The 23886-nt window shown below is 40.6% G+C and overlaps 1 protein-coding gene across 1 annotated transcript; it reads right to left on the bottom strand.

Annotated features, from left to right (window-relative positions):
- Window positions 1-1027: 1027 nt before the first annotated feature.
- On the bottom strand, window positions 1028-23886 carry LOC128993817 (collagen alpha-1(IV) chain-like). The gene is made up of 5 exons (XM_054417845.1): window positions 23782-23886; window positions 18652-18756; window positions 9937-10083; window positions 8953-9229; window positions 1028-7793 (listed from the first exon to the last, which is right to left on the bottom strand). Exons 1-5 carry the CDS (start codon window positions 23848-23850, stop codon window positions 3013-3015), a joined length of 5379 nt encoding a protein of 1792 aa, XP_054273820.1. The 5' UTR covers window positions 23851-23886; the 3' UTR covers window positions 1028-3012.

The following is a 23886-nucleotide window of genomic DNA, read 5'->3' as shown; positions in this document are numbered from 1 at the left end:
TTGTTTTTTTTTTGATGTCCTTTTGTTCTGACTCATAATATTCTTTCACAGCAGTACTTAAACCAAATAATAGTTGTATGGATAAATATTATAAATCTTCTTCTTCACTTAATACACTGAAACGTCCAGAAAATCGTATCAATGACAAAATCATATAAATAATTTCTAAACCAAAAATCTTCACTGAAATTTAATACAATTGAAATTTTAAGTAAAAGTGAGTAAACTGTGTCAAAGTGTAAAATGTTGAAGGCATAAATATTTACTTTAACTTACCAATGTGTGGATTAGTTTAGTAAAAAACACATGTTCACATGTTTAAATAATTATTTTTTTGTAGCCAAGCAAAGTGTAAGCTTGTTTCTGTAAATTACTTTGCATGGATTTTACTAAATAAAAGTACAAAATTACCACTGCATGAAATATTTAACACCTTAGTTTTGAATTCAGTACCTACCAAAAGATCCATACTATTTTAACTTTTACACATGAAATGTGGCAGGGACTAATGATCAGATCATATTTATTTGACTAAAAAGTATAATAAAAATGATAACCTTACTTCATGGTTACGATATTCCTATGTAAAACTGAACTATATTTGCAAAATTTGAATTGCAAATCTTACATTCAAGACCATCATAGTTATTGAATTTATTAAATTATATTTTATTAGAAGATTGTTTTTTTTACCATCATATTTTAGAAAGAATGTTGACCATGAAATGAAATGTTGAGGAATACAATTTTTTTGTCTTTTTGCACTTGCTCAGTATAAAAATTGTATAACAACTAGCTACCGGTAATATATTATTAAAATTTGTACAATAGGTTTAATGGTTTATACTACGGTAAACTTTTAAATCGAAGTTCTAGTAAAATCATTGTGAATTAATATCTAAGGTAAATAATTTTAACTTGGTAACCGATAGTCTTGTTAGTAATTCTAATTCAAATCCAGCAAACCTTTCATGGATTTATTTATTTCACACAAAATAAGATTTACATAGGCCTACCTAATGTTAAGTAAAATTGAATCATCCTGCACCACCTATTTTATTGCTTTTTAAAGAGGACAACTAAAAAATTATAGCTTCTGAGGTTACCGGCAAAGTTGTTTCTACTCAATAAATTATTGTTTTTGTGTTTTTTATAATACTTTTATTAATCAAAGTTATCAATTACAGTCATTATAAATAATTATGAACATTATTAATTTAAAACTATTTTTTAAGAATACTAGTGTAAAGGTGATATTATCTATGAGAGAGCCTAAGTACCAATGATGTTGCAACTCCACACCTTGACACATTTTATTAGAGCAACTAAAATTTTTAGATTTCTACAAAACTGATTTTTAAATTACTTCAATAATATTTTCAACTCTTTTCTTACTATAACACTTTTTTCTCTCATTAATACTGATTCATAAACCTAAATTTGGGATTGATTCAATTACCGGTACATATGATTAATTGAAGTCAGTACACTATAATTAAAGGCAGTTTGTGATACAGTATTGGCAGTGTATAGGTAAATTATTGACAACACATCCTTATCATTGTAAAATACCTAAGAATTTACATAAAATATGTTTATCAAGGCTGTGTGAACATATTACAACCTTAACAACTTTCTGGTTGTAAGTTTTACTAAAGAGAGCCTTAAATAGTTTTGCTGGATCCTATTTTAAGTCTTATCAATTTCAAGTAACTATACTAACCATTTGTCAGTCACCACCAAGGCAATAGCTCGTTTGAAATATATTTTAAATAGACGATTAATACATCAATGAAGACTCAAAAAGTGAAATCTCTTCAAAAATTTCACGTCTTATTTATTTATTTTTTTATTAAAACTCTATTTTAAAAAATATATGAGGCATGTTTTTTAAGAAAGTACCGTTTTTAAATTTCTCCGTTCCAACACTGCGATTGGTAATTTCGACATTTGCGCTGTGTGTAGGCATCTATTGGTAAGACCTAGCCGGAAATTCGAGAAAAATCGGCTGCGTTTACATCTGGTTTCGAGCATTCAAAATGGTGCCGCCAATTGAGACTGCCGCCGACTGTGAAGTGCACGCTGTAATTAGATTTTTAACTGCTTAAGGTGTGAAAGGTATTGAATATCATCGACAGATTAGTGAAATGTATGGCGAGAACATTATGAGTGCCATAATGGTACAGAAGTGGATAAGGGCATTTAAAATACAGCCCTACCAACGTTAATGATGAGTAACGCACTGGGCGGCGTCATTAATGTTCCTGTACCCAGTGCCTTGCTCATCAGAAAATCGCTGAATAAAGACATTTTTATTTATTTATTTATTTATTTATCATGAACGTTGGTGGGGCCTTCTTAAAATGCCCTTACCTACTTGTGTACCATTTCGTCACTCATAATGTTCTCGCCATAGATTTCACTAATTTGTCGATGATATTAAATAGCTTTCACACCTTAAGAACTTAAAAATTTAATTACAGCGCGCACTTCACAGTAGGCGGCAGTCTCAATTGGTGGCACCATTTTGAATGCTTGAAATCGGATGTAAACACGGCCGATTATTCTCGAATTTCCAGCTAGGTCTTAGCAATAGATGCCCAAACACAGCGCAAATGTCAAAGCCAACCGCAGTGCAGGAACGGAGAAATTTAAAAACGGTACTTACTTAAAAAACATGCCTCGTAACTGAAGTCAGCTGACTATACCCTGTTCACAAAATTGAGGCAGTTTGAGGGGAAGTGATTCCATCCCCTCCACCTCATCCTAACATTGAAACTACAATCTCAATAGTCAATGCTACAACTACTGACATATGATCAGCTGATATATACATTACGCTAAGCTAAGTGGTGGGGGGAACCTTCTCCTTAAACTGCCTAAATTTTGTGATCGGACTATTAATAGTAATCTGATGAATTTAAGAAAATTCATTTCACTGGTAAAAAATAAAGATTTTAGAACTAAGAAGTTAAGATTAAGAATACTGTACTTAATGAATAGTATTATAATTTAATGGTATGCACAAGGAGTGCCATCAGCATAAGTTGGAGGGTTTGGCTTGCAAATTTTTGTCCTTCCGTTGGAACCATGAATTGCATTACACGTAAAAGTAAAGTAGCCACATGTTGAAGACTTTGTGTAGTAAGTATGAGATACTTTCTTTTTCTGATCAACTTTGTCTCCGTTCAACTCACCAGTTTCAGTATTTGTCACAGTCACAAAACTGTCATAGTTTTTGTTTGAAGGCTGTTCATAGTTTGTAGACAATGCTCTTGTGCCATATTTGTTCCTGTAGTCACTTCTCGTGTAGTGATGGTTCAGTTGAGGGTTTGGTGTATATTTCTTGTTGTAATAGCTCTCCCTACCCAACAGTTCTTGTTTGGATTGTGATTTGTCGATGTAAGTGATGTTGCCAGCGCCGGGAGTCAAGAGAACAGTCTGTGTTTGAGCTTGGCCCCCACCAGAAGCGCTGGCTTCTGTGGTGTCACCAGCGACAGATTTCACTTTCCCTCTGAAGCCTGATGGTACAGTGTATGCAGTCCCAGGGACTTGCTGCCCAGGCTGGAACACATCACCTGCTTGGACAGAATCTCTTATGACTTTAGCACCATGTGGAACATTTGGTCCGAGTATGACGTGTTGGGTTTGACTCGGTTGAACTTTCGGCACAGGAGTTGGTTTAGGAGTCGTATGACTTCCTGCGCGAGATGACAACTGACTAGTTGGAAGCATCAAGTCTTCGTCATCATCATACTCATCATCATAATCATCGTCTTCCTCATCTTCTTTTTCTTTAGTGTTTTGAGGGCTAGATTGTAAACTGCCAGTATTGTAGTTGAAGTTGTTGTTTTCACGTCTTTGTAGCCCTTCGTTAGGTGGATAGTAGTTCTGCGGGCTACTTGGAGGACTGTTTACATCTGGAGCATTGTTCTGGGATGCAAGTAATGGATCTGGAGGAGGATATAACGGATTTGATTTGTCAGGAATTTCTATATTCTCATTTGGGTCACTAGAAACAGGGCCACTTCTACTGCTGGGATCTGAAAAATTGTAAAATGTACTACCAGAAGTAAGATTAAGTTTTGGAAACACCATCCCAGTTACTCCTGAGCCTGCTTGAGCGGCACCAGAGTATGTCACTCCGTACTTGAATGATCCTTGGATTTGAGATTGTGATTGTCCAGAAATGGCACCTGTTTGAGAGGATGCACTTCCACCTCCCCTAAATACAGATTCTTGTTCTGGGGTAAGCCCCTTTTGGTATGGTGTAAATCCAATTTGAGCTTGACTTTGAGTACTGCCCTGTCCTTTAGATTGGGCATCGGCTAACCCCCCCTTCAATCCTGCTTGCACTTGCGTGTTTGTACCAAAATTTGATCCTGTGCTTTGTGATTCTGCAATTGTAGCTCCTTTATCATTACCCAGTTGAACTTGTGCTTGAGACATGCTGGCACCAGCCCTACCTTGTGCGAGACTAGTTGCACCATGTTCTCCTCCATCTATCTGACTTTGAGCTCCTTTATCTTTGTCGCTTGTTTGTGCCTGTGCAGAAAACACACCAGAACCAGAATAAGTGCCAGATACTTGAGTTTGTGATATTCCATCACCCAGTTTGCCTTGAGACGAGGCTCCAAGTTTGGTTTCTTTTCCCTCATACTGAATACTCGTTTGAGCCTGAGTATCACCCCCTGCTTGACCACTGACAGATGTCCCAGGAATATAACCACTGACACCAGTACCAACTCCTGTTCCTACTCCAGCCCCTTGTCCTGTACCTGTTCCTATACCTGTGCCGATTCCAGTACCAGTTCCTACTCCACTTCCAACTCCAGTACCAGTTCCTACTCCACTTCCAACTCCAGTACCAGTTCCTGTACCAACTCCTGGGTATCCAGGTATGTATGACTGAGGCCCAGGATAGCCTGGAATTACTGTTCCAGGATATTGACCAGATGTTCCAACTGTTCCAGGGTACATTCCAGGAAATCCTACACCAGCATTTGAACTGCCTGGATACCCTCCTGGGATGCCTCCCCCGATTCCAGACACACTTCCGGGGTACCCACCTGGGTATCCACCAGGAGGAATTCCCCCCGTACCGACCCCTGTCATACTACCTGGTATTCCTGCTCCTGGTAGTACACCTGGAAATGTTCCTCCTTGTGATGATGCAACACTCCCCGGCATTCCCATTCCTCCAGGTTGCATACCAGGAAACATGCCTGAAGGTGATCTTGTCCCTGCATCTGAGGGAAACCCTGGGATTCCTGTTCCTGGCATACCCGTTCCTGGCATACCTACTCCTGACATTCCTGGCATGCTTCCTCCTGGTACACCAACTCCTTGCATTCCTGATCCAGGCAAACGTGTCCCTGGGTATCCTCCAGAGATACCACCTTCTGGATAATCTCCAGGCTGAACACCCGGAATTCTTGGAGCTGGATATCCTCCTAAGATCCCTGCAGCTGGATATCCAGCCCCTGGTTGTGCTCCTGGTCCTCCTGGAAATCCAACCCCTGGTTGTGCTCCGGGAACTCCAATTCCTGGATATCCTGGCACACCAGCCCCTGGTTGAGCTCCTGCAACTCCAGTTCCTGGGTATCCTCCTGGGACTACAGCCCCTGGTTGTGCTCCTGCAACTCCACTTCCTGGATATCCTCCTGGAACTCCAGCCCCCGGTTGTGCTCCTGGTCCTCTTGGAAATCCAGCCCCTGGTTGTGCTCCGGGAACTCCAATTCCTGGATATCCTGGAAATCCAGCCCCTGGTTGTGCTCCTGCAACTCCAGTTCCTGGGTATCCTCCTGGTACTCCAGCCCCTGGTTGTGCTCCTGGTCCTTCTGGAAATCCAGCCCCTGGTTGTGCTCCGGGAACTCCAATTCCTGGATATCCTCCTGGCAATCCAGCCCCTGGTTGTGCTCCTGCAACTCCAGTTCCTGGGTATCTTCCTGGCACTCCGGCCCCTTGTTGTACTCCTGGAAATCCAGCCCCTGGTTGTGCTCCGGGAACTCCAATTCCTGGATATTCTCCTGGATATCCCCCTTGAGACCCTGGTTGTACTCCTGGAACTCCCATTCCTGGATAACCTCCCAACACTCCTGTTCCCGGATATCCCCCTTGAGCCCCCCGATATCCTCCTGAAACTCCTGCCCCTTGTTGTGCCCCTGTAACTCCACTTCCTGGATATCCTCCTGGCACTCTAGTCCCTTGTTGTGCTCCTGGTCCTCTTGGAACTCCAGCCCCTGGTTGTACACTTGGAACTCCCATTCCTGGATAACCTCCTATCACTCCTGTTCCCGGATATCCTCCTGGAACTCCTGCCCCTTGTTGTGCACCTGTAACTCCACTTCCTGGATATCCTCCTGGTGTTTCAGCTACTGGTTGTGCTCCTGGTCGTCCTTGAACTCCAGTTCCTGGATAACCTCCTATCACTGCTGTACCCGGGTAACCTCCTGGACCTCCAGCCCCTGGCTGTCCTCCTGGGATTCCTGGATATCCGCCTGGAACAGATGCGCCTGGATAACCTCCTGGGACACTAGCTCCTGGATATCCTCCTGGGAAACTAGCACTTGGGTATCCGCCAGGGACTTTTCCAGCTGGAGACCCTCCTGGAATTCCATCTCCTGGATATGTTCTTGACCCTCCTGTTCCTGGATAACCACCTGGAGATGATTGTCCTGGATATCCATCTGGTCCCGATGCTCCTGGATATCCTCCCGGACCTCTAACACCTGGTTGAGTTCCTGGAACCCCAACTCCTGTTTGAGCTCCTGGGACCATTCCTTGTACTCCAGTTCCTGGATATCCCCCCTGTACTCCTGGTCCCGGATATCCTCCTTGCACTCCAGTTCCTGGGTATCCTCCTGGCACTCCAGCCCCTGGTTGTGCTCCTGGTCCTCCTGGAAATCCAGCCCCTGGTTGTGCTCCAGGAACTCCAATTCCTGGATATCCTCCTGGCAATCCAGCCCCTGGTTGTGCTCCTGCAACACCAGTTCCTGGGTATCCTCCTGGCACTCCAGCCCCTTGTTGTGCTCCTGGTCCTCCTGGAAATCCAGCCCCTGGTTTGACTCCTGGGACTCCAGCCCCTGGTTTGACTCCTGGGACTCCAACTCCTGGTTGTGCTCCTGGAACGCCAGTTCCTGGATAACCACCAGGTATTCCTGTTCCTGGGAATCCACCTGGTCCGGATGCTCCTGGATATCCTCCTGGAACACTTGCACCTGGGTAGCCTCCTGTTCCTGGATATCCTCCCGGTATAGAACCTGGGTAAAAAACTGTTCCAGGATATCTTCCAGGTATCCCCATTCCCGGCCTTTCTGCTCCAGGGTATGTTCCTGGGAAACCAGGATAAGCAGATCCTTGTGGTCCAGTTGGGTATGCACCAGGAATATCCCTTCCTGTCATGCCTGTTAAAATTCCTGGTTGCCCAGGTCTTGTGAAGGTTTCCGGTCCAGGTCCAGGGTATCCTCTTCCATCCTGTCCAGGAAGGCCAGTAATTGGTGGGCCAATTGGATAAATACCTGGTGTGCCACTTGGATAACTTCCTGGCACACCAATACCTGGGCTTCCTACACCTGGGTATGTTGTTCCACTAGGGTATCCTGGGTAATGACCTTGAGGAAATCTTCCTGGAATACTCGGTTGTCCGGGTCTTCCATCTGGACCTGTAGGATACACTGCACCTGCTTGAGATTGTGCTGGGCCATACCCTCCGACAAATCCTGGAGGAAAACACTCTTCACAGCCGCCAGATCCTGATTGACTCTGAGCCTGTCCCATTCCATTTGTTCCAGCTAAAAAAATACATTGTATCATTATTCCCAAACATGCATTTTTCTGTAAATCGTCCTTTAACCAATGTAACTATAATTAAATGCCTAGAAAGTATGGATAATCAATATGTTATCATCCCATGCACGTTACCTAACGTTACTTGACAAAAAATGGATAAAAATTACATTTTCAAACTAAAAACATAGGTACCTAATAAAAAAATAATTTTCTTCACAAATCAAAATCTGATATCGAATAAAACAACAATTTTATGTTCAAAATGGTGTCTGTAAGGGCAATTTTTAAGTAAATGTTTAACTTGACATTTTATTTTGTCTTTGGTCAAGGATTGATAGGACATCCTCCTTAGGTAAGGTCAGTAGAGAGTTCATGGACATGCTGTATATGAGTTCCAGTTCCAGTTATATAGAACCTTTTGTGTTTTATTGCAATCACATATATGCTTACAGCAATAATCCTGAATAAAAGGTGACTGCCTCTCTCACTCCTCTGTCTGTACTCCACTATCTCTACTATGCAAGGAAGCAGATTTTCAAGGGAAGACTCTGTACAGGCTGATTCTCTGTGCCCATTTAGGGAAGTATCTATTACCGTAGGTGATGCGATCGCTTTTAAATAATTTTTGACTGGTTTAGATTAAATTAGTGCTTGAATGTGTTGGGTGGAATTAATTTAAATGTTGGCAAACCAGCTTGATCGGACCATGGGAACGAGGTTTTATAGAGTGAAAACCCAATTATTAGCCCATAAAACCTCATTATCATGGTCCGATCACGCTAATTTTTCTATAAACTATTTTGAAGAGGTAAAAAACCAATTAATTTAGTACTGTAGGTCTACATTAAAGTGTTTTTGTACAGTTATTTAAAATCAAAAATTTCAAAGTGTTATTTTTTTTGGAGAGTAAGTAAACTGTTGTAGTTTGCTTCTTTTATGGATAGGCCTATATTTTGATCAAACTTGTTGAATTTATTTATTTTAAACTAAGCTATTGTTTTTCTAAAAACACACTTTAGTACCCTCACTGAGGGCTGTGGCAGCAAACCTAGGTATTCATTAAATCTAATGTTATGAAAATAGATTAATGTGAAAATCAAATCAGGAAAATGGAAATCCGCTTAGTCTGCAGGTTTGCTGCGGCGGGGCTATTTTACTTACATACAGTGGCTCTAGACAGGTCAGGTTGGGCAACTGCCTCAGCTATCCCACTCTTGTTGCCTTCGCCTTCTCTGTTGAATGCCACATACTGCGTCTGTGCTTGTCCCCGGTATCTTCTAGGACTATAGCCTGTCTGCCTCTTCCTCCGCGGCCGCTCATCTTCTTGTATCTCATTGGACACCAGCAGGTCATCAGCTGAGGGAAGTTTGTACTCGTAGACGTGCACTTGTGTTCCACGGCAGAAGTTGACAACTTGGAGACCAGCCACTCTCAAGAACTGGGAACAGCGAAGACATGTAACTTGGATAACGTTGGTTAGGTTTGAAGTGAAAGCCCCAAAGTTTTCTTTTTTTAAGAGGTTTGCAGCCTCTTTCAACCTTGCATTTGCCCTAACCTCAACACCTCAGGTTTGTCAGTAACCTCTCGGAGTGAGCCGGTACAGTACAAAGATGATCTGTACTGATAAAATGTTTTCGGCAGTGATCAGGATCTGAACCCACGAAATCGCTGCCTTAGGCCGCGTCGCTACCGACTGAGCCACCAACTCACTAAATAACTCAGTTTGTAATAAGTGTGATGATGGTACCTTGATATTGTCTAGCAACGCCTACACTTTTATACAGGAATAAAAAGTAGGTATTTGGTTTTGCTGTTTAGGCATATAATAGTTTGCAGACCATCATGTTTTTGTTTTAATATTACAGCCAAAGATCTTAAAATACTGTCTATTTATCAGGATTGTTTGAATAGTGGCTGGGTTCTGTCGTTGACTATGAAGAGGCCTAGATATCCATTCCTGTATTATAATGTTAACAAGTTTTAGAATTAAAAATCAATGTAGGAATTCAGCCAAAACAGAGAGTGCTGATATCAATTACTTTTTTTTGTAAATTATGTCGAATTCTCATTCAAGCCAGGTTGAAAGGACCACTTATAGTGATTCTATAATATTAACGCTATAATATAAACTACTTCATTCTTTACCTCATACTTGGTGAAGTTCCGTCCAACAATGAAGTTCTTTCGTCCTCTAGGTCTGTTATTGTGACTATGCTGTCTGGTCTGCTCTCCCTCATCCAAACGTTCAACGTAGCACCGGCCAGCTAAAGGGTCCTTGTACGCTTTTATACCCTGAGGAAAGCAAGAGAATACTCAATGTTTTTCTTAATCAACTACTGATGAAATATTACTTGACTCAGGGACAAAACTGTTTCAACTTTCATTTAAGTTATATATTTGGGTTTCCTTATATTAAACATTTTCTTCAATTTACACATTGTCTCTTTGACCACTAAAAACCATTTCCCCAAAAATGGCTATGCATCCTTGACTTTTTAGAACCAAGCATGAACGAATTGCAGGATGACTATGATTCCATCTTAGCTTCTTTACTGACCTTGTCATTGGGCTGTTAACAATGCTTTCCAACAATAAGATAATTTTTCATAATTACAAGAAGACTATGAACTGTTTACTTTTAGAAGATGTTATACAATTCCAGAGTGGTATACATAAACGAACAAAATAAGATCCATTGATATGTTCTAAAATGACTACCTATGTCCAGTAAACAAATCTCTAAAAAAAAATAATAAAATAGTAACCAAAAAATCCTAATTTATTTTAGATTAAATTGACAAAAAGATTGAATTTGTCAAATACTTTAAATACCTATCAGAAGTGACAGTTTTGCAAGTGATGTCACAAGACGCTACGCTGTGTGTGAGGCTGTGACATAGTCACTATCCGTAGTTAATGGCGTGATGCCTTTACATCTGCACATCATTCATCACTCCACATTACACAGCTATCTTGGGCTCACAACAATAACTGTCTGTAGTGAATCTGGGTAACCTTTGTCAATTGTGTTATATGTGTGATATTTAACTAGGTAGTATCTTTAACAACAGTCAATAGTAGTATGGAACTAATATGCAGTTAAAATTTCACGTATGCAGAACCATGACAAAATATACTGTATCTTTATAGTTTACATACTTTAAACCAATTTACGGATTATGAACAGCAGGATTCGATCTAGAACCAGCGCATGCTGATGAACTGTAATCGGGGTAAAAACGTGTACAACATTACGATTTAGAATTTTAAACCATTATGGCTCTTTGTAAGAAATTACTATTTAACTTAAACTGCATGCTGAGCCGTGACTTGTCCACCAAGCGTCCCACCAATGTCACGCCTCAGTGTTTTTTGTATAGTGCGAGTACTGGCTTTGCGCCGGAACTCAGTCGGTTTGGGTCGGGCAGCAAACCTGCAACCCAGAGTCAATGTCCGCCTGACGTTTGGGGGTCAGATGGCGTGCGACTGTCAACCATCTCAGACTTTGTGATTGTTTGCATAAAAAATTGTATCCGTGTAAATCGTTTTTATGCCGTTGTTCCTCATGTTGTTTTATTCAACTTTACAACGTTTTGATCCAGTCATGTAGATAAGTGTTTTGCCAGTCGTCAGATGAGGTCCCAGATGTGAGGCTTCACCTGCCGCTGTCCTCGGAGAGGTTCGCCCGGAGGGGCACTACATCTTCTACCTCCTTGGGCTGCCAACGGCCCAGCATCTCCGGGGACCACTATGCCTCCATCTTCCAGTATGGACCACTAAGCCACCCACCGCCTGCCACCGTCAAGGAATCTTGTGCCACTTTTCCGCAAGTTATACTGTAGAATATCTAAATTATGAACATTTTTAAAGGACTGTTTTTTAAGGGGCCCCAAAATGATTGATTATCCATTCTAGTATTTCATAGGAACTGTTATTTATTTGATTGTTATTTATTTTTATAGTATCCAAATTTTTATTTATTGCTTGTTAATTTATTTAAAGTTTAATATAACCGTACAATCCTATTTAATTATTGTTAGGCCTAACATCCACAGTTACCACTAAATTTGTAAGTTCAGGAGGGTAAAGTTTTGAGAAAGCTTAAAGTATTTAAATATTTTTGATAAAATAATTCTTTGGATGGCTGCTTTGTTGTTTATTGTTGATTGTTTTTAATTGTTGAATTTTGAGATTAATTATAGGCTTTGTTGACAACTGTTTGTTTTGTTTTTGATATTCACCCACGGCCTTTCACCTTTGTTAGGGATGTGGGGCGGCCACTCGCACTGTCACTATGGGGGGCATGCTTCCAATAGTTGTTCGTCTGGGGGCGGTGCGAGGGGTCGGCTCAGATGGTAGCAGAGCGTGGTTTTTTGTGCTCTATCCACGAAGGGCCGTGGTTGGATTTGATTTTTGGGTGATGCTGGTCTGGCAGTCTTAGGAATTTTTTGAAGAAATGTTGTCGTGTTGGGGTAAGCACACTGTTGTTGTAGTTTTTTTATTAGGAGCTCGCCCTTGGCCGAGTCACCGGGTGGAATCTGGTTAATTACTTGCATCCTTTGGGAGCAAGAGTGTCAAAAGCATGGCCAAACCCAAAATTGAAACTGTGTGTGTGTGTTTCCCTCATCACACAAATGTTAGGTGTTGTCGTTTAGTGTATGTATGTATGTGTGTATGTGGTGAGTGTAAGTCCGTGTTTTTGTTTTGGTGGCTAAGGCGGTGTGTATGGGCAGGTTCTTCTGTTTGGGACCTCATCTGACTCTAGGCATTTCTGTCAAGAGCCTTTAGTTAGTTAAGTTTGTGAATTGTTTGTTGTAAAATTTGTTTGTGTGTGTTTTGAAAGTAGGCCGACTGACTGAGAACAAAATGGGTTTGTTTGCTCCACTGCCCAATCCCATTGCTGGGGTTTTGAGCGACATTCGCCCAGTTGATGGTTTAGAGGTGGAACCTTTGTTAGAGTTTTTGGGAAAGGTGTTGCACCTGAAGGAGTTCCCAGGCATGGAGGACTCAGTAGTGTTGGAACTGCTGGTTCCACTCTGCCTGAGACCTCTTGGTGACAAATTGTTAGATTGTTTGAAACGGGGAGTAAACTTTGACATTTTTCACAGTGAAGTGCTTGAGCTCTTTGTCCCCTTCAGGGTCATGGAGAGATTGAAAGTTGAGAGGGTGTTTCGTCCTCAAAAATTTGACGAAACTCTCAGTCAGTATGTGGGTGACATTCGTGGCGTGTGGCGTGTCCTACGGCTGGGCATCCCTGAAAACCAACTGGTGGACATTGTCTTGCAGGGGTTGAAGCCTGAGGAGCGGTCCAGACTGATTTTCGCTCCAAAGCCTTCTTCTTTTGCAGACCTGGATAGGTTGGTCATCCTTTCACGGAGCGTTCAAGACGCTGATTGTCAGAGGGAGCATGTTTCGGGGCATCTTCCCCAGACTGTTCTCCATCCCGTTGTAGCTTCCGTGGGTCAAGGTCCTGAAACACCGCAGAGACAGAGGCATCCTATTGTTTGCTTTGGCTGTGGTCAAACAGGTCACATGAGACGAGAGTGTCGTCAGAGGGTTAATCTTGGGACTTTGTCCAAAAGCCTGAGCTGCTCACAAAGGGAAAGTTTGCCTAAACCGCCCTGTGAGAAAGCTGTTTTGGAGAAAGTCAGTAAGAATTTGGTTTCTGTGAGTACTGCCCCTTCTGGGAGTGCTGGGTTCGGGGAGCCTCTGTCGCGGGGTATGAGGGAGCTTGCATGCATGGGAGTGAAAGCGGCGCGCTCAACTTGCCCACGACTCAACATCTTCTTAGGTAAAACGGTGCAGAAGGCCCTTGTGGATTCTGGGTCAGCCCGTTGTCTCATTTCCCTTTCCCTGTTTGAAAATCTAAAATCTTCTGGGCTAATCAAGCAAGTTGAGCAAAGTACCCACATCTGCTGGACTGCATCAAAATCCCCACTTCCCATCATCTATGAAGCCCGTTTGAAATTCAAGATTGAACATTTTTCTTGGGTTTGGAGTTTTTGGGTAGCCAAGGACCTTTGCATTCCTGTCATTTTGGGAGCGGATTTCATCAAGCATTGTGGCCTGATTTTGGATTTGGGCAGAGGCCAGTGCTTCTTTCGTTTCGCAAGACGGGTGGTCATTCCTTTCGCAGATGAAATTGTGGATGGTGCAGCTGTGGTAGAGCCTGAGACACCCAGCAAACCAAAAGTTGATCCATTAGGGCATCTGACTCCTGGTGAGGCTGAAGCAATCAGAACTTTGTGTTCTCGTTTTCCTGAGGTGCTGACGCCAAAGCTTGGAGTCACCAATCTTTTGGAGTACGAAATCCGTTTGACTGACACCCGTCCAGTTCGGTCTCATCCTTACAAGCTTGCTCCACCCAAAATGGAGACACTCCGTGGAATCATCAATGAGCTTCTTGAAAATGGGGTAATTGAGCCTTCTCGCTCAAGTTACGCAAGTCCAGCTTTTCTAGTTCCAAAGTCAAATGGCAAGTCTCGAATGGTTCTAGATTATCGCAAGTTGAATGCTCAGATTGAAATTGACTCTGTCCCTCTCCCTGATTTGCACTCTGCGTTCGATTGGTTCGGTAAGGCCAAGTATTTTTCCGTGTTTGATTTGAACCAGGCTTACCATCAGATTCCCTTGAAACCTGAATCTCGACCTCTCACTGCCTTCTGCGTTCCGTGGAACTTGTACCAGTTCACACGTGTTCCCATGGGCCTAGCTGTGGGGGCCCAGACCCTCACCAGACTTCTGGACTCCATCTTCCATGACGTCAAGTTCAAATTTGTGTTCAACTATCTTGACGATCTTTTGGTGTACAGTGAGAGCTTTGAAGACCATCTGGTTCATCTTGAGGAAGTCATGAATAGGTTGCTTAGGGCTGGCCTTACCGTAAATCCCGAGAAAGTTAGTTTTGCTCAGGCTGAGATTTCTTTCCTAGGTCATCTAGTATCATCTCGAGGTGTCTGTATCGATCCGGCTAGAACCCAGGCTATCAGGGAGTTTCCTCCTCCCCGAGATGTCAAAGGCATTGCCCGTTTCATTGGAATGGTGGGTTTCTACCGGCGCTTCATCCCCAATGTGGCTGAGTTGGCGGCTCCTCTCAATGAGCTTCGGAAGAAGGGCGCCAAGTTTGTTTGGGGTGAAGCACAACAGATGTCTTTTGATCTTCTGAAAGAAGCTATCATGCAACCTCCGGTCTTGGCGATGCCAGATTTCAGTCAAAAGTTTGTTTTGCAAACCGATGCTTCCTCCGTCGCAATTGCGGCTGTGTTGTCTCAAGAGGTAGATGGTGTTAGGCAGCCAATTGCGTATGCCTCACGCACTTTGAACCCATGCGAAAAGAAAAGCTCTTCTGTGTATGAGTTAGAGTGTTTGGCTGTCGTGTTTGGAGTGAATAAGTTCAGACGTTTTTTGGAACACAAAGAGTTTTTGCTGGAAACCGACAACCAAGCGCTCTCGTGGCTCCTTGCACATCCTCGCCAGCTTGGGAAAATTGGTCGTTGGGTGGTCCAAATATCTTCCCTCAAATTCCAAGTGCAACATGTTCGAGGCACGCAGAATGTGATTGCTGACACTTTATCCAGGATGTACCATTCACCTGACGACCAACCTTCTGATCAGGAGGAGCACACAGGGTGTGCCGTGCTCCTGGAGTTTCCCCTCGCCTTTTCTGAGTTCATCCCACATCAGCTAAAAGATCCCGAGCTGGCTAAGATCATTGGTGAGCTTCAAAACGGGGGAGCCCACCCCCCGTATTTTCTGTCCCAGGGTGCCCTTTGTTGTCGAGACCGACAGCGAGGTAAACCCAAGGTTGTGCTGCCTAGTCTTCTTGTACCCATGGTCTTTGCGTACTTTCACTCTTCCCCTGTGGGTGGGCACTTAGGGATTCATAAGACCATTGCGAAGGTTAGGGACATGTTCATCTGGAAGGGTATGGACAGGGACATTGCGGCACGAGTACGTTCTTGTCAAACATGCTCGCTAAGCAAGCCTGCTCAGAATACCAAGTATGGGTTGTTGTCATCTGAGGTGGCGGAGAGACCTTTGGAGAAGGTTTTCATAGACTATGTAGGGCCTCTCCCACGTAGCAAGTCAGGAAACAAATTCTTACTTGTTTGTGTGGATGCCTTCTCCAAGTTTTGTTGGCTTTTTCCTTTGAGGAACGCCACTGCACAGCTCACCGTGCAGGCACTTCGTACCCATTTGTTTCAACACTTTGGAATACCCGCCACCATTGTTTCCGACAACGGAACTCAGTTCGTTTCTCACCTTTTCAAAAGAATGTGCTTTGGGCACGGTATCCGCCATGTGACCACTTCTCCCTACTATCCACAGCCTTCCCATGCTGAGAGGTTCAACAGAAATCTTCGATCCGCTCTCATAGCTTTTCATGCTGACAAGCAGACCACCTGGGATCAGGAACTTCCTTGGATTCAATTTGCTTTCAATACTGCACACCATGAGAGTCACAAGGCGGTCCCTTTCGAGCTGTTGTTGGGCTATCCACCCAATAATCCTTTGGCAAATGTGTGGAAAATTGGCGACCTTCTGCCACCCCCTGGTGCTGCCAATGTCAAGGCAACTTGGCAGGCGGCTAGGAGGAACTTGATCCGAGCTAGGGAATTGGTCCGGAGGAAGCACAATCGAGGTCGGTTGGACAATCCTTTCCAGGTGGGGGATTTGGTTTTCTGTAAGGCTCATCCGGTCAGTTCGGCCGTGGACAAGAGAGCCGCTAAGTTGTCTCATCGGTGGTCAGGTCCCCACCGCATCTTGAAGTTCTTGACTCCTGTCTCCGTGCGGCTTGGAAATCCGCAGACTGGAGAAGTTTTCCGGAGGGCTCACATTTCTCATCTGAAGCCTTTCCGGGGAACAATTCCGTAGGTCATCTTTCGTTACTCTTGTGTCTGAGTGGGAAGTGCACTGGGCCAGAGAGCTTGATCACCTATTCTGTCCCTTGTGCGCTGCTGAAGATTTTTCCCTAGTAAATTTTCCAGCACTGGCCAGTGCAAACCCTGGGGGTGAGTAGTCCCTTCAGTTGAAAGACTTTTGGCGTTCCCCACTTCAGACACTTGAGTTGATCCCTTGGTGTTGAGATCTTCTAAGTATTGGGAGAGGTTGTTTTTCTTTTTTTTTGGAGAGGAAGTCCTCCTTTGGGGGGGGAGGTTGAGCCGTGACTTGTCCACCAAGCGTCCCACCAATGTCACGCCTCAGTGTTTTTTGTATAGTGCGAGTACTGGCTTTGCGCCGGAACTCAGTCGGTTTGGGTCGGGCAGCAAACCTGCAACCCAGAGTCAATGTCCGCCTGACGTTTGGGGGTCAGATGGCGTGCGACTGTCAACCATCTCAGACTTTGTGATTGTTTGCATAAAAAATTGTATCCGTGTAAATCGTTTTTATGCCGTTGTTCCTCATGTTGTTTTATTCAACTTTACAACGTTTTGATCCAGTCATGTAGATAAGTGTTTTGCCAGTCGTCAGATGAGGTCCCAGATGTGAGGCTTCACCTGCCGCTGTCCTCGGAGAGGTTCGCCCGGAGGGGCACTACATCTTCTACCTCCTTGGGCTGCCAACGGCCCAGCATCTCCGGGGACCACTATGCCTCCATCTTCCAGTATGGACCACTAAGCCACCCACCGCCTGCCACCGTCAAGGAATCTTGTGCCACTTTTCCGCAAGTTATACTGTAGAATATCTAAATTATGAACATTTTTAAAGGACTGTTTTTTAAGGGGCCCCAAAATGATTGATTATCCATTCTAGTATTTCATAGGAACTGTTATTTATTTGATTGTTATTTATTTTTATAGTATCCAAATTTTTATTTATTGCTTGTTAATTTATTTAAAGTTTAATATAACCGTACAATCCTATTTAATTATTGTTAGGCCTAACATCCACAGTTACCACTAAATTTGTAAGTTCAGGAGGGTAAAGTTTTGAGAAAGCTTAAAGTATTTAAATATTTTTGATAAAATAATTCTTTGGATGGCTGCTTTGTTGTTTATTGTTGATTGTTTTTAATTGTTGAATTTTGAGATTAATTATAGGCTTTGTTGACAACTGTTTGTTTTGTTTTTGATATTCACCCACGGCCTTTCACCTTTGTTAGGGATGTGGGGCGGCCACTCGCACTGTCACTATGGGGGGCATGCTTCCAATAGTTGTTCGTCTGGGGGCGGTGCGAGGGGTCGGCTCAATGCAAAGTTGTCATTTCTTACCATACAATGATGTTTGAAACTTCCATCGTGAAATTAATTAAATTAATACTAGAAGCCCTTAGTAGTAATTGCTTCCCTTCACTTCCGTTACTAATGGTCAGTAAACATTTTAATTTCTTTTTGGTTACGTGATACATAATACAAGAGTATTTATCACAGTAAATGATTTTTTTATGGTTTTGGTAGTTGTTCTATGATCAATCCCAGAAAAGCAAGATAGGCATTTCCTCCTTTGAATGCTTCACAGCCACAAGAGTAAAAGGGAGTTTCCTCATATTTGTAGAGTATATAGATCAGAGATAATGTTGTGAACAATAAGCTGGAATAGGAGACGGATTTCTATACCGGTATATCCAAAAATATTAAAAGGCCATTATAATTACAGTTTAGAATTTCTTGCCCAAGGAATAAAGGAAAAGGATGAATCAAATGTAAGAGAAGCTCTCCATATTAGATGGCCAATTAATTAAAACTGTGGGATAACTTATTTTTCACTGAACCCTATGACACATTTAAGCAAAGCAAAAAATAAAATAATTGTACATTGGCCTTGTTGAACTTGTAAATTTAATTATACATTTCGTTAGATAGTACATGTATGATAAAATATATAGATTTGTTATAACATAAGAGTGGCAAAGTGACTTACTACATTGTAGTCTAGCAGTATCCTGGGCTCATGATTGGCGGAGAGGAGAGCTGTTTTATGGTCTGGGTCAACTTCTAGCTGTTGCTTTTCTCCTAGGAACACATGCTGTAACATACAATTGAGTATCTAATTGATTAACATACATAAGAAATTAAACTGATATCTTATTGAATACACAAAAATAACTAGGGAACTTTTAAACTAATTTGATAATGCCCTGTGGAAGTTTGTTCAAACTCAAAAATGGAACATGTAGATCACACTTCTCTAGTCTGTAGTCTAAAGACAGAACCATTTTATAAAAAAATTATGTTAATTAATAGTGTCAACAGCTGGTCCACAAGAATTAGTTGTTCAATTATTTTATCAATATAAATACGCTGTAACATTTTAAGTCATCATTAAATCATATACAAAATAGCAGCTTTTTTAACTGTTACAACTATGTTTTGGTAGGCAGAGTAGCTCCGGGACAAATTATGTGTTCCCATGAATTATCACAATCTATTATCTATCTATTATATTATTAAAATGATACAATCAAATTTTATGTAAACGTTTAAGGCCATTTACCAAATAAGAATATAGGCATATGTAACATCAAAATGAAGCTTAGAGTGTGTAGATTTGCCGAAAAGTATTGATATGGACGAATTTCCTAAGGGCTCTGCCCCACAGGCCGATTTCCAAAGGGCTACGCCTGGCATGCTTTCAAAGTTTGCATGATTTAATTTAATTTAGTTAATGAAACAGCTGGTCAGTACAATGAACTGGTGTTTGTTTATTTACTCGAAAAAGATGTTTGTGATGCTTTATGTAGATTTAGGAGGGTTATGTTTGGTTTTAAAGAAAGGTTGTATACGTTTTGTAAAGTATTGCTCAAAGTTTCATTTTGTAATTTATATAGTAAGCTACATGTAAAGAGGCTTGACTTAAGTTGAAGAATTATGGTAAAACATGTCATTCGTGAAGCATCAATATGAAGCAATTGATGCTGTTGCTACACTAAGGTATGTTGTCATATACTTTTGGATCTATTAACATAAAAAGTAGGAGTTTGAAAGTAAGTAGGTTTACACTTTTAAATCAGTTTATATTTTCAAACTAATTCATAGAGTTGCAGTATTTTAAAACACACATCAGAATTGCTCTAATAGCTCTCTAGGCTATATGTCACATTTTCTTCCCGTTGCAAAGCACGGGTATTGCAGCTTGTAATATATTAAATAGAGACAATAATTAACATGGCCTATGCACGGTTAGGCTGTGTTTACGAAATCTCTCCACAAATTGTTGTTTATTTATTTATTCGTTGCTTTTGGCACTAATTATAACACTTTGTAGCATAGTTATTATAATATTTACGTTACAAAAAACGTGCAGTTTTCTTTTTAAAGTGTGTATATTTAAATCACGTTACAAAGAAGTTTTTATCAAACGACACTGTTAAAAGTGAACTTTTAACAAATAGGCTAAACCAATACATAAAAGAAACTAAATAATACTACAAAACATTGTACATTTATATTTATATTGTTACTTTTACATTATATTTATATTGTTACTTTTACATTATATTTATATTGTTAGTTTAGTATGTTGTTAGAGACTTGTTAGGGCAATATAGTATTTTTTTATCATTCATAATATATAACAGAGATTTATTAGGCAATGTAGTTTATTCAAAAATATTAAAAACTAACGATTATAAAAAATCTCCGAGACGTTTAAATTTTATAAATAAGTGCTAGAGTAGCCAAAATTTTTCTGTTGCAACTTTAAAAGTCAAAATCGCAACCGGGGCCGTGTATTGTGAGCCCAAAGTTGGGCGCGGTTTAACGCTCCACCGAATCTTCTTCCTGTCTCATCCCGATTTCTTAAACTTCATCTTTAAACCGGGTCGCTTGATCATTGTTAATAGACATCGATACTGATAACTGCTATTGGAAACACCCTGTTGGCTAACCGAGATTAAACATTGGCCTACAAACAAATGTTCCAATACTAAAACCTTGTTTCCGAATGAGCTGAATGCTTCTAGGCACTAGGCAGAATTCATACGATACTTTTAAAATACTTTTCATTGAAATGGCGACCATACAAAGTAGGTATTTTAAGCCAAGTATGAATGGAGATGAGTGTAGGATGAGTGGTGTGATATTGTAGTCTTGTTATTGACTAGGCCGACATATTCCTTAGACACAGCTGTTAATTAATAGCCCATACAGCCAATGACAACTAAGGGACCTACAGTTTATAGTGGAATCCGAACCACATTTTTGCCTTGGTATTAACGGATTAGTCTAATTATCAGGATAGTACTGCGGATAGCCGTAGTACTCACTAGTGTGGACGTTAATCCACACCAGGTAGTATCGCATCCACAGTGCATGCCTTTAAATATCCACAATTCGTGACCTCCTAGTAGATTGGTAACAAGACGACGCTACCGTCCCAGTCTATAATAATCTTATACAAACAAAAGTACAGTTAATTCATAACGCAGGATTATGGAGATATTGGTTTTTTCGTTTTGTAGCCTAAGAGCCGTAACTAGTCTTATCTCAATTTCTGTCTGTCTAAAAGTCTCAGTGTATATCGGTGACGGCGCAAGAAGCGAATATGTCAATTTAACGTTGCTGGCTCCGGGAAAACTATAGCGCCGATCAAGATTACTTTTTCTGAATTCACTAAATGTTTGAGAATCGTACTTGAAAATTTAAACGTAGAGTAAAAAAATAATAAACGTTCTAAACACAGTTTTAAGTAAATAGTGAACAAATCTTCACCTAAGTTTAAACTGTGTATATAACTTTAGTATCCGAAAGTCGATGGTTGTACTAAATACGTCATCCATGTATTATCAGCTTTATAGAGGTATTTTCTACAGTCACTACATTTTTTACGTTACAAGCTGTTAAAACCATGGTTATCGTCGGCATTGAATGATTTGTACGATTAACTAAAGGGCAAGATAAAGTTTTGTTTCAAAATAGTGGACGTGTAACTAATTCATAAAGTAAATTCACGAATTAGAATGTAAACATAACTAAACAAATACCATTCCACGTTCTCTCCCCCTTGTAAAACCCGGGTATAGTAGCTACAATATTAACTTAATATATCCCTAAAGATTCGAAAATTTTTTTGAGATTTATAAAATAATGGCTAATCATGTAATATAAAATGTATATATCAAAATATCTGTATATATTAAAAAAATTGTAAAACTTATGACAGCTAGCCAGACCATACTACTGGACCGAATTAAAATGGTTGTAACAAAAGAAAGGTTATCGGTCCTATATGTGCAGGTTTTATTTGTATTTTGAAAATATTTATGTTAATTGGGTCAAAAATGAAAAAATCAACTTTTCTTATGGAGATTTCACATAGGGCTGATTCTATACCGGTAATAGAAAAGCATGTTTATTGAAACCCTTTCTTCTCAGCTCGTGTGCATCGCTGGGAAAGTTTTCGCATACTGTTAGAAAGATATTTACCTGTAGATGTGCAGAATCCCTTTATAAATTAAAATAGGCTAAAAAATAAGCACAACAAATTAATTTTAAATTAAAAAAAAATACATGGGTCTTGTGGGTTGCCATGTTGGTGACGACATAACAACAAAATCAAAAATGGAAGAAAATCCAATACCATGTTTTATTTACGGCGTGGGGTGAAAATAGAGAAGTTTTCACAATATATACTTTTGGTCGAGTTTTCGATCACGGGGCGAGCTCTTGTATTTTCTAAAACTAATATCTATACATTTGAACATTGTTTAATGGCAAGGGACGCACGTAAACATTAGAATTGCTAAACAATAATATTTTTTTTTTTGATGTAAAATAATTATCATACTGATCGAGGGCAAAAACAATGCCACGATGGCATATGTTGCCACTAGCCGCTAAGTAGTTGTTTTGGTCCCAATCATGATACTGTAATCGGTTAAAGAAGTATACTACTCTAGGTTAACTTCGAAAGTGGTAATACTAGGGATGGATATGAGGATATCACCAATTAGGCTCGATCTTCTATTTATCTAAAAATGATTGATACATGATCAATAATTATGTATGTCTGTATGTATTTTATGAATAATTACATAGCCGTTCATTCAATCACATTTAGTTCCAAGACTAAGAAAGTGTCTATCTTATAACCTAAAATTTCGTACGAATCTCCCCCTGGGCTTTCAACAATTAGATGTTAAGCTTAAGAGTATTATTTCATTCATTTGTTCTCACAAGACAGCAAGAAGAGGTACAACGTGTACACTTAAAACGCGTTTAAATAAGAAACTTGGTGTTAAAGTGTGTGGTTTTTATTTATTGTAAAATTCTAAACTCATGGGCAATTCTAGATTGTTTTGTAACAGCTGTCATGAACTTATCGTTACTTTTTACTCGTGTCCCGTTGCAAAGCACGATTCGCTAGTTATCAATAAAACCACTGACCAGATCCAAAACGTTTATTAACATTCGTATTAGAATTATCACTCATCTAACTCACCACAGTGACCTATTTTGATAAGGAAAAGGCGGCAAGTTGCGAACAAAGAATTAATTAATTGTTTCATTCAAAACCCATTGCTGGTAATTTGCTGCATTAATACGAGTACAGCAACGGCGGGAAGCCCTGCACGCCTCTAGCTGGCGCGCCAAATTTTAAATTTTACGAAATAAAAAAAGGATGATAATATACTCAACATTTTTTATTTCGCAGAGTGACAGTTTGGTGTGAGTGTATTCTAGGCTATTGCATTAATATTAGTTAATATATTTTTAGTAGATTTAAATAGACACACTTTAAAAAGAAAACTGAACGTTTACTGTTCCGTTGAGTCGTTCGGTCTACCATTTTACAGCAAAGTACAACAAAGTTCACAATGATACATAATCATCATTAGCAACAGTCAATTTAAAATCGACTTTTTCTTGAATTTTTCGTCTTATTACTACTCGATATATTAATGATGATTTTTGTCAATTGGTAAATTTAGCATTTCTCCCAAAGCAGTCATAAAATTGCTTACACTCACAGTTCACGATCTTAATCAACTAGAGGAGTATCACTGCACAAATACGTACTAAATATAGCTTAAGTTTCTGTATGTATATTTACCTTGGATGTAGATGAAGGAAGAGGCACAGTCCACAACACTAGCAGTGCAAGGTGTATGCGGACATCCATGTCCGTTAGTGGACTGAGGAGTGGAAGTGGTGACTG

The sequence above is a fragment of the Macrosteles quadrilineatus genome, unplaced genomic scaffold (genome assembly GCF_028750875.1).
Source record: "Macrosteles quadrilineatus isolate MER2022 unplaced genomic scaffold, UCM_ALF_1.0 Scaffold_5__1_contigs__length_97177068, whole genome shotgun sequence".
Taxonomy (NCBI): domain Eukaryota; kingdom Metazoa; phylum Arthropoda; class Insecta; order Hemiptera; family Cicadellidae; genus Macrosteles; species Macrosteles quadrilineatus.
This window is presented reverse-complemented; position numbering and strand designations above follow the sequence as displayed.